General features: G+C 38.5%; 1 protein-coding gene across 4 annotated transcripts in view; it reads right to left on the bottom strand.

Annotated features, from left to right (window-relative positions):
- The window catches only part of LOC110454315 (synapse-associated protein 1-like), an 89,681-nt gene extending 77,354 nt beyond the window's left edge, over positions 1–12,327 (bottom strand). For all 4 annotated transcript variants that reach the window (XM_021503758.1, XM_021503759.1, XM_021503761.1 and 1 more), the window contains exons 1-3: positions 11,942–12,327; positions 7,661–7,743; positions 6,787–6,933 (exon numbers count right to left, since the gene is read on the bottom strand). In XM_021503758.1, coding sequence (XP_021359433.1) covers positions 6,787–6,933; positions 7,661–7,743; positions 11,942–12,206 — 495 coding nt within the window. In that variant the 5' untranslated portion in view covers positions 12,207–12,327. The remainder of the gene's footprint in view (positions 1–6,786; positions 6,934–7,660; positions 7,744–11,941) is intronic.
- Positions 12,328–12,390: the final 63 nt, after the last annotated feature.

The raw sequence follows: 12,390 nt of genomic DNA, 5'->3' as shown, positions 1-12,390 counted from the left end.
GACCTGTAAACTTACTGTTGACAGTGCTAGGATTTGTGTTTAACTAGGGACATGTAGACTTACTGTTGACAATACTAGGATTTGTGTATAGCTGGGACCTGTAGACTTACAGTTGACAGTGCTAGGATTTGGGTAGGACTGGGACCTGTAGACACTTACTGTTGACAATACTAGGATTTGTGTAGGACTGGGACCTGTAGACTTACAGTTGACAGTGCTAGGATTTGTGTATAACTGGGACCTGTAGACTTAATGTTGACAATACTAGGATTTGTGTATAACTGGGACCTGTAGACTTACTGTTGACAATACTAGGATTTGTGTACAACTGGGACCTGTAGACTTACTGTTGACAGTGCTAGGATTTGTGTATGACTGGGACCTGTAGACTTACTGTTGACAATACTAGGATTTGTGTACAACTGGGACCTGTAAACTTACTGTTGACAGTGCTAGGATTTGTGTATAACTGGGACCTGTAGACTTACTGTTGACAGTGCTAGGATTTGTGTATAACTGGGACCTGTAGACTTACTGTTGACAATACTAGGATTTGTGTACAACTGGGACCTGTAGACTTACTGTTGACAGTGCTAGGATTTGTGTATAACTGGGACCTGTAGACTTACTGTTGACAATACTAGGATTTGTGTACAACTGGGACCTGTAGACTTACTGTTGACAGTGCTAGGATTTGTGTATAACTGGGACCTGTAGACTTACTGTTGACAATACTAGGATTTGTGTACAACTGGGACCTGTAGACTTACTGTTGACAGTGCTAGGATTTGTGTATAACTGGGACCTGTAGACTTACTGTTGACAATACTAGGATTTGTGTACAACTGGGACCTGTAGACTTACTGTTGACAGTGCTAGGATTTGTGTATAACTGGGACCTGTAGACTTACTGTTGACAATACTAGGATTTGTGTACAACTGGGACCTGTAGACTTACTGTTGACAGTGCTAGGATTTGTGTATAACTGGGACCTGTAGACTTACTGTTGACAATACTAGGATTTGTGTACAACTGGGACCTGTAGACTTACTGTTGACAGTGCTAGGATTTGTGTATAACTGGGACCTGTAGACTTACTGTTGACAATACTAGGATTTGTGTACAACTGGGACCTGTAGACTTACTGTTGACAGTGCTAGGATTTGTGTATAACTGGGACCTGTAGACTTACTGTTGACAATACTAGGATTTGTGTACAACTGGGACCTGTAGACTTACTGTTGACAGTGCTAGGATTTGTGTATGACTGGGACCTGTAGACTTACTGTTGACAATACTAGGATTTGTGTACAACTGGGACCTGTAAACTTACTGTTGACAGTGCTAGGATTTGTGTATAACTGGGACCTGTAGACTTACTGTTGACAATACTAGGATTTGTGTACAACTGGGACCTGTAGACTTACTGTTGACAGTGCTAGGATTTGTGTATAACTGGGACCTGTAGACTTACTGTTGACAATACTAGGATTTGTGTACAACTGGGACCTGTAGACTTACTGTTGACAGTGCTAGGATTTGTGTATAACTGGGACCTGTAGACTTACTGTTGACAATACTAGGATTTGTGTACAACTGGGACCTGTAGACTTACTGTTGACAGTGCTAGGATTTGTGTATAACTGGGACCTGTAGACTTACTGTTGACAATACTAGGATTTGTGTACAACTGGGACCTGTAGACTTACTGTTGACAGTGCTAGGATTTGTGTATAACTGGGACCTGTAGACTTACTGTTGACAATACTAGGATTTGTGTACAACTGGGACCTGTAGACTTACTGTTGACAGTGCTAGGATTTGTGTATAACTGGGACCTGTAGACTTACTGTTGACAATACTAGGATTTGTGTACAACTGGGACCTGTAGACTTACTGTTGACAGTGCTAGGATTTGTGTATAACTGGGACCTGTAGACTTACTGTTGACAATACTAGGATTTGTGTACAACTGGGACCTGTAGACTTACTGTTGACAGTGCTAGGATTTGTGTATAACTGGGACCTGTAGACTTACTGTTGACAATACTAGGATTTGTGTACAACTGGGACCTGTAGACTTACTGTTGACAGTGCTAGGATTTGTGTATAACTGGGACCTGTAGACTTACTGTTGACAATACTAGGATTTGTGTACAACTGGGACCTGTAGACTTACTGTTGACAGTGCTAGGATTTGTGTATGACTGGGACCTGTAGACTTACTGTTGACAATACTAGGATTTGTGTACAACTGGGACCTGTAGACTTACTGTTGACAGTGCTAGGATTTGTGTATAACTGGGACCTGTAGACTTACTGTTGACAATACTAGGATTTGTGTACAACTGGGACCTGTAGACTTACTGTTGACAGTGCTAGGATTTGTGTATAACTGGGACCTGTAGACTTACTGTTGACAATACTAGGATTTGTGTACAACTGGGACCTGTAGACTTACTGTTGACAGTGCTAGGATTTGTGTATAACTGGGACCTGTAGACTTACTGTTGACAATACTAGGATTTGTGTACAACTGGGACCTGTAGACTTACTGTTGACAGTGCTAGGATTTGTGTATAACTGGGACCTGTAGACTTACTGTTGACAATACTAGGATTTGTGTACAACTGGGACCTGTAGACTTACTGTTGACAGTGCTAGGATTTGTGTATAACTGGGACCTGTAGACTTACTGTTGACAATACTAGGATTTGTGTACAACTGGGACCTGTAGACTTACTGTTGACAGTGCTAGGATTTGTGTATAACTGGGACCTGTAGACTTACTGTTGACAATACTAGGATTTGTGTACAACTGGGACCTGTAGACTTACTGTTGACAGTGCTAGGATTTGTGTATAACTGGGACCTGTAGACTTACTGTTGACAATACTAGGATTTGTGTACAACTGGGACCTGTAGACTTACTGTTGACAGTGCTAGGATTTGTGTATAACTGGGACCTGTAGACTTACTGTTGACAATACTAGGATTTGTGTACAACTGGGACCTGTAGACTTACTGTTGACAGTGCTAGGATTTGTGTATGACTGGGACCTGTAGACTTACTGTTGACAATACTAGGATTTGTGTACAACTGGGACCTGTAGACTTACTGTTGACAGTGCTAGGATTTGTGTATAACTGGGACCTGTAGACTTACTGTTGACAATACTAGGATTTGTGTACAACTGGGACCTGTAGACTTACTGTTGACAGTGCTAGGATTTGTGTATAACTGGGACCTGTAGACTTACTGTTGACAATACTAGGATTTGTGTACAACTGGGACCTGTAGACTTACTGTTGACAGTGCTAGGATTTGTGTATAACTGGGACCTGTAGACTTACTGTTGACAATACTAGGATTTGTGTACAACTGGGACCTGTAGACTTACTGTTGACAGTGCTAGGATTTGTGTATAACTGGGACCTGTAGACTTACTGTTGACAATACTAGGATTTGTGTACAACTGGGACCTGTAGACTTACTGTTGACAGTGCTAGGATTTGTGTATAACTGGGACCTGTAGACTTACTGTTGACAATACTAGGATTTGTGTACAACTGGGACCTGTAGACTTACTGTTGACAGTGCTAGGATTTGTGTATAACTGGGACCTGTAGACTTACTGTTGACAATACTAGGATTTGTGTACAACTGGGACCTGTAGACTTACTGTTGACAGTGCTAGGATTTGTGTATAACTGGGACCTGTAGACTTACTGTTGACAATACTAGGATTTGTGTACAACTGGGACCTGTAGACTTACTGTTGACAGTGCTAGGATTTGTGTATAACTGGGACCTGTAGACTTACTGTTGACAATACTAGGATTTGTGTACAACTGGGACCTGTAGACTTACTGTTGACAGTGCTAGGATTTGTGTATGACTGGGACCTGTAGACTTACTGTTGACAATACTAGGATTTGTGTACAACTGGGACCTGTAGACTTACTGTTGACAGTGCTAGGATTTGTGTATGACTGGGACCTGTAGACTTACTGTTGACAATACTAGGATTTGTGTACAACTGGGACCTGTAAACTTACTGTTGACAGTGCTAGGATTTGTGTATAACTGGGACCTGTAGACTTACTGTTGACAATACTAGGATTTGTGTACAACTGGGACCTGTAGACTTACTGTTGACAGTGCTAGGATTTGTGTATAACTGGGACCTGTAGACTTACTGTTGACAATACTAGGATTTGTGTACAACTGGGACCTGTAGACTTACTGTTGACAGTGCTAGGATTTGTGTATAACTGGGACCTGTAGACTTACTGTTGACAATACTAGGATTTGTGTACAACTGGGACCTGTAGACTTACTGTTGACAGTGCTAGGATTTGTGTATAACTGGGACCTGTAGACTTACTGTTGACAATACTAGGATTTGTGTACAACTGGGACCTGTAGACTTACTGTTGACAGTGCTAGGATTTGTGTATAACTGGGACCTGTAGACTTACTGTTGACAATACTAGGATTTGTGTACAACTGGGACCTGTAGACTTACTGTTGACAGTGCTAGGATTTGTGTATAACTGGGACCTGTAGACTTACTGTTGACAATACTAGGATTTGTGTACAACTGGGACCTGTAGACTTACTGTTGACAGTGCTAGGATTTGTGTATAACTGGGACCTGTAGACTTACTGTTGACAATACTAGGATTTGTGTACAACTGGGACCTGTAGACTTACTGTTGACAGTGCTAGGATTTGTGTATAACTGGGACCTGTAGACTTACTGTTGACAATACTAGGATTTGTGTACAACTGGGACCTGTAGACTTACTGTTGACAGTGCTAGGATTTGTGTATGACTGGGACCTGTAGACTTACTGTTGACAATACTAGGATTTGTGTACAACTGGGACCTGTAGACTTACTGTTGACAGTGCTAGGATTTGTGTATAACTGGGACCTGTAGACTTACTGTTGACAATACTAGGATTTGTGTACAACTGGGACCTGTAGACTTACTGTTGACAGTGCTAGGATTTGTGTATGACTGGGACCTGTAGACTTACTGTTGACAATACTAGGATTTGTGTACAACTGGGACCTGTAGACTTACTGTTGACAGTGCTAGGATTTGTGTATAACTGGGACCTGTAGACTTACTGTTGACAATACTAGGATTTGTGTACAACTGGGACCTGTAGACTTACTGTTGACAGTGCTAGGATTTGTGTATAACTGGGACCTGTAGACTTACTGTTGACAATACTAGGATTTGTGTACAACTGGGACCTGTAGACTTACTGTTGACAGTGCTAGGATTTGTGTATAACTGGGACCTGTAGACTTACTGTTGACAATACTAGGATTTGTGTACAACTGGGACCTGTAGACTTACTGTTGACAGTGCTAGGATTTGTGTATAACTGGGACCTGTAGACTTACTGTTGACAATACTAGGATTTGTGTACAACTGGGACCTGTAGACTTACTGTTGACAGTGCTAGGATTTGTGTATAACTGGGACCTGTAGACTTACTGTTGACAATACTAGGATTTGTGTACAACTGGGACCTGTAGACTTACTGTTGACAGTGCTAGGATTTGTGTATAACTGGGACCTGTAGACTTACTGTTGACAATACTAGGATTTGTGTACAACTGGGACCTGTAGACTTACTGTTGACAGTGCTAGGATTTGTGTATAACTGGGACCTGTAGACTTACTGTTGACAATACTAGGATTTGTGTACAACTGGGACCTGTAGACTTACTGTTGACAGTGCTAGGATTTGTGTATAACTGGGACCTGTAGACTTACTGTTGACAATACTAGGATTTGTGTACAACTGGGACCTGTAGACTTACTGTTGACAGTGCTAGGATTTGTGTATGACTGGGACCTGTAGACTTACTGTTGACAATACTAGGATTTGTGTACAACTGGGACCTGTAAACTTACTGTTGACAGTGCTAGGATTTGTGTATAACTGGGACCTGTAGACTTACTGTTGACAATACTAGGATTTGTGTACAACTGGGACCTGTAGACTTACTGTTGACAGTGCTAGGATTTGTGTATAACTGGGACCTGTAGACTTACTGTTGACAATACTAGGATTTGTGTACAACTGGGACCTGTAGACTTACTGTTGACAGTGCTAGGATTTGTGTATAACTGGGACCTGTAGACTTACTGTTGACAATACTAGGATTTGTGTACAACTGGGACCTGTAGACTTACTGTTGACAGTGCTAGGATTTGTGTATAACTGGGACCTGTAGACTTACTGTTGACAATACTAGGATTTGTGTACAACTGGGACCTGTAGACTTACTGTTGACAGTGCTAGGATTTGTGTATAACTGGGACCTGTAGACTTACTGTTGACAATACTAGGATTTGTGTACAACTGGGACCTGTAGACTTACTGTTGACAGTGCTAGGATTTGTGTATAACTGGGACCTGTAGACTTACTGTTGACAATACTAGGATTTGTGTACAACTGGGACCTGTAGACTTACTGTTGACAGTGCTAGGATTTGTGTATAACTGGGACCTGTAGACTTACTGTTGACAATACTAGGATTTGTGTATAACTGGGACCTGTAGACTTACTGTTGACAGTGCTAGGATTTGTGTATAACTGGGACCTGTAGACTTACTGTTGACAGTGCTAGGATTTGTGTATAACTGGGACCTGTAGACTTACTGTTGACAGTACTAGGATTTGTGTAGGACTGGGACCTGTAGACTTACTGTTGACAGTGCTAGGATTCTTGTTTAACTGGGACAGGAGAACTTACTGTTGACAGTGCTAGGATCTGTTCCTTCAAGCTCTCCTCTTCATTATAGCCTATCCATGGTGGAACAGCAGCCTCGGAACGTTTTACTTTTTCTTTCTTTTCTGTCACAAACTTATCTTGTTCACGACTGAAATCCCCGAGGAATGTCTGCAAAGGTATAGTTATCTTATGTTGAAACACGATGCTTTAAGTTGTATACGGCAATTATTTTCTTCAAAATATTAAAAAATTAATCAAAACATAAATCATTCTTTTTCATTGAGTTATTCTACTACATGTAGGTATTGTACTTCTACCTAGAAATGTAACTATGTAAAAAAAATAGCACAAACTGAATTACTCTTGAAATTGCTTTGAAACTGAAAATCTGCAGCTATATATACAGAATTCAGGACTTGATTCTTATGCTTTCCTTTAATGGTATAATGGTGAACTTTTATTTTAATTTCTCCGCAGTTATGAATAGACATAAATAGTCTATATCATATGAAAATTTTAGTACTTTTGCACACAAATTAAAAACTACAAATGTTTTAGTATACTTTTGTCAACAAACAAAATACTTCAACTGTATTTACGACTATATCTATAGCTAGAGTATCTATGTACTGTTATCCTATGAAGCAACATAAATCCCATCTTTCCTTTTGTTCTTAATACCAGCTGGCTATCAACTAAATTCTGACAGTTTCTAATTTGTTCTTATATTTGATCATTGGGGAAAAAAATCTTTTGAGTCCTCCAGAAAATATCCCATTGACCTGTCCAAGAGGAATGTGCTTGATAAAGTTATAGCTTTATGTAATGACAAGGGGTGGGATTAATCATGTTACAGCTGTCAACATACCATTAATAATAGAAAGCAGACACATACCTTATCTTCAACAGACTTTGTTATTTGTTTGGCATGGTCAGTCACTGTTTTAGTAGCTGCTTTGCCATAACTGTACAGGAAACCTGTAAATTAAAGCAATCAATGTATACATCATCACATGGTATAGAGTAATCAATGTATACATCATCACATGGTATAGAGTAATCAATGTATACATCATCTCATGGTATAGAGTAATCAATGAGTACATCATCTCATGGTATAGAGTAATCAATGAGTACATCATCACATGCATGGTATAGAGTAATCAATGCATACATCATCACATGGTATAGAGTAATCAATGTATACATCATCACATGGTATAGAGTAATCAATGAGTACATCATCACATGCATGGTATAGAGTAATCAATGAGTACATGCTCAACCTTATAAGCAATCTACAATTAAAATAGTGCCACATCATGTTGAATGGTGTTATTTCACACTCAGACCTTTGATGATGACAGCTTGACAAAAAATCTGTATGTCAGACATGAAGCATCATTATTCCAGGTAAGCGACATCCTATTACCCAGTATATAAACATCATTGGGAGATCATGCATGGATAGTTTTGGTAAACTTGTGCATCAGCAATACCTCCAATATATAGTAAAATGCTGATTTCTATTTTTCTATGGGATGAAGGGAGATGCTTATCAATTCAACTATCTGTTTTAGAGTTTCTATATATGCATGCCTTATAATTACTAGTAGGTTAAAATGTAGCATGCTTCAAAGTCAATACTTAAACTGTTAGATCTATATGTGTGCAATGCAAGTAATGACCGACAGACAGATACTTTATTTCTCCACATATACATAAGGTAATAGTGCCCAAACTATCATTTTCAGGGCTTTCAGTTGACCTTTGACATTAGCAATTTCAGAAGTCAAAGACAATTTTTCAGTGACTTTTGGAGAGTCACAACGTAAGAGAACTAGGACGATCCTTTAAAACACAAGTCAAAGATTATTTTTGGGAGTCAAAATCATACTCTCAAGAGTCTGCTGAAAGCCCTGACTTTATTCATTCATTGGAAATTTGGAGCATGAATTATATTCCTTTATGACCTTTTATTTTGGTTATATCAAAGGAAAAGTATCGATACGTGTTCTTGCAAACATAATTAGCACCAATATATATAATGTTCACATCAGACACCTACAGAATGCTCTCTGATATCACCAATAAGCAGTTTCGGTTTTTGAAAATGACATCATCGGTACCTAAACAAGAGATCCCAGAGGGATCTTGCATTGACGCCCACCATTGTACCATCTTCATTAGTTCTTTGTCAGTTCAATCTTTTCTCTTCTTTCCTCTAATCTGTTTGATCGAGTCATGTTAACAGTAAATGCACCTTGAGGTAACTTTTGATCTAAACTAAATACTGATGTGTATGAAAGCCAAGCTTCAAAGTGAGTTTGTCATTTCACATATTTACTTGTACAGTACTACTTAATGTGAAAGAAATAGAATCAATCATTGCAATATGAGAAAGATCTGTTTAGTTCTTCCTTTAGTCATTTTGTTTTTATGATCAGTCTCAAAATATAACATGCACAACAAGGGATCAAGGGGAGCCTACATATCAAATTTGAGAAAGATACCTCAAGTTATTCCTGAAAAATAGTACTAACAAACCTTCAATGTCAAAAATCATAGATGGCTGTCGGTAGGCCATTTTGTTTAACTGATCAGTTTCAAAAGTAAACATGAACAATAAAGGATAGTGGGGCCGGAACCTGCATTGTTCGAGTAAAAAATTTGAAGCACTGGCCCAAATGACATATTGGTGGCCCAAATAATTTTGGGAAGAAATATTTCCACAGCATTTTAACACAATGCTTCAGCACATTTAAATTACATATAACATGACAATGTTTGTAATATGTAAAACAGAATAAAACATTATATTTTTAATTCTTCAACCCTAGTTAAAACCTGACATGATCCACTCCACAAAACTTGCACCTCAAAGACCTGGCAGTATTTATATAGAAAATCTGAAAAGAAATCATCACATTTTCTAAATCACGGACAGTTCGATTCAAATTGAAGTAATGACAATTGAAAAATGTACTGTCCCCCAGTTAATGTGGAAGGGACTATAATTTCTTTTATTCATTAACTTTTCGACAGTCGCCCAAACTATTTTTGTTGGGCCAGTGACTACCTCACTTTTGACAACTTTTGGTCGCTCGAGCAAGACTTTAACCACCATTGGCGAGCAGGCGACCGTCCATTTCAGGCACTGCTGCAACAACAAGGGAACAAGGGAAATCTACATATGAAATTTGAGAAAGATCCCTCTGGTACTTCCCGAGAATTAGCGATAACAAACTTTCACTAAAAAAATCAAATAGTGGCTGCCTGTCGGCCATGTTGTTTATCTGATCAGTCCCAAAAGTTGCCCTGCACAGCTAAGGACCTAGGGGAACCTACATATAAAATTTGAGAAAGATTCCTCTGGTACTTCTCGAGAAATACTGATAACAAGAATTGTTTAAGGATGGACGACAGACAGCGGACGACGGACGCAGGGTGATTTGAATACCCCACCATCAGATGATGGTGGGCTAAAAACAGATCATGGTTGGAACTTTGCTATAACTTTAATTTCAAATGAACAAATCTTCAATGTAAAATCAACATTTTATGATTTTTGGAATTTGTATGAGCAAAAGTCGAAAGTATTTCTATAGCTAGTTCTCAATGTTTGAAATAGCAGGCAAAGTCCTCACACATGCCAACTGTCCACAATGTAAACAAATAACAATTTTTTAAATTTTGAATATATTTCTAGTGTTGTATTTGAAGCAGAACTCATAGATAAATCACCTCTGTACACAAAAACAAAAATGATGCATTGAAGACACACAAGACCCTATACCACCTTAACTTCCGTGGGTAGATTTTGTTGAGCCCAAATATAGGAGCGGAAAATTTACGGCCTGACCAGGGTTCGAAACCCGAGACCCTCTGTACTCTAGACCGACGTTCTACCTATTGAGCTACGTACATGACCACTGACAATCTTTGAAATCTGACATTTATAGTGCTTTTGATTGTCCATATTTAGTCAAGCAAATGTGTTTTTTAGTCCCTGGTCGTAATCTACGATCAATTCGTTTTAACCAGTTATTACTGCCAGAAAGAAGTAGAACAAACGTTAGAAAGTATAGTATTTTAAACAGGATTCAATGTAATTTTAACTATCTTGATTTTGCACCAGACTGTGATATGTTTTGTTCCTCTTTCGCTGAGTTCAAAGTACGATTAAAGAATATTTGCTATCACTAATTCCTTTTGTTTTACATATGAGTATCTTTTAGTCTGTGTTACATGCATAACCGATTGTGATATTTTATACTTGTGTTGTAATGTTGTTACCCATTCTAGAAGTGGACCCTTGGGTCTGTTGAATTGGAAATAAATAAATAAATACTAAATACAATCGATCAAGTCTAGTTGCATGCATGTATGCGTGAAAGTAAAATCCACATTATTTTCATTTACTCAAAGACAGTAGCTGTTCTACTACAGTATTACCTTTTATTAGATTATAAAACAATAAAAATATACCTGGAAAAAAGCAATTTTATTTTACATGATTTTCATATGTGCAACAATTAACTCATCAACGTCTGCTTGTGTACAATGTATAATCAATAAACTCCCCTGAGTCTCATGTGGTCTGGTTTACCTGGCTATTCTAGATCTACAAACAAGTGTGTTTGGTGTCCTTAATGATATATGGGTTACTATGTTTTGTGACTTTCCTTCTTTGTTGTTATTTAATGTAAGTAAAGCCTTTACATAAGATTTTGTTGTGATTAAAAAATGTAGCTGATACAAACATTACCATAGCAAATAAGCAATACAACAGGTGCTGGATACTATATACACTGTACTATATAATAATATACACTATTAGTGTGTCCAGCACCTTTTAAACATAATATTATACAACCTACAGGCGGCGCGTCTACTTTAGTTGCTATATTGCCTGTAGGGGGTAGTATTGAGTATTTACTAAATACCCAATTACTACCCCCTACAGGCAAAATAGCAACTATGTACATAATTGTGAATATAAGTATGTTTACTGTATACAGTGGACACACATTAATGTACGTGTACCATTATGTAGTGCACATATATACAGGTAGGTCACTAGGTTATGACTGAAGTTTATTATCCGTTTCTAAATTTAGAATGAGTAGATGATCTCAGACAAAGTGACAAGTTTTATATCATCATGCACACTCACTTCCCCATTCCTTTGCTGTATTTATTGCTTTAGACGATGCGTCTTCCAATGCCTGCTTAGCTTCATCAAAAGACAAGTCTTTTTCCTCTGTGGCAATGTCTGGGTTAACGTTGTCCTTTTCTGTTGACTTCGTTTCGGATGGCTGATTCTGCTCTTGGGTCTTGTCTTCTGATTTTTCGTTTTCCTTGTTTTCTTCTACTGATGAATCTTCAGTCGGACTTTTTTCACCTCCAACACCAAGCCAACTTGTCATAGAACTAAACATGACTTCATTTAAATGCTACGCAGTTGCCTATTAAATGAAATTCAATAGCTGTCGTCATATACCTTCACCAATGGATCTGTGAATTACGTCGCCCGACCTTGACCGAAACCAAAACATCTGATTCGGGTCTCTTCTGCGATTGACATGATCGTGCTGGGACTTATGAAAAAGTAACGAGATTCAA

The sequence above is a fragment of the Mizuhopecten yessoensis genome, unplaced genomic scaffold (assembly GCF_002113885.1).
Source record: "Mizuhopecten yessoensis strain PY_sf001 unplaced genomic scaffold, ASM211388v2 scaffold7763, whole genome shotgun sequence".
Classification (NCBI taxonomy): Eukaryota; Metazoa; Mollusca; class Bivalvia; order Pectinida; family Pectinidae; genus Mizuhopecten; species Mizuhopecten yessoensis.
This window is presented reverse-complemented; position numbering and strand designations above follow the sequence as displayed.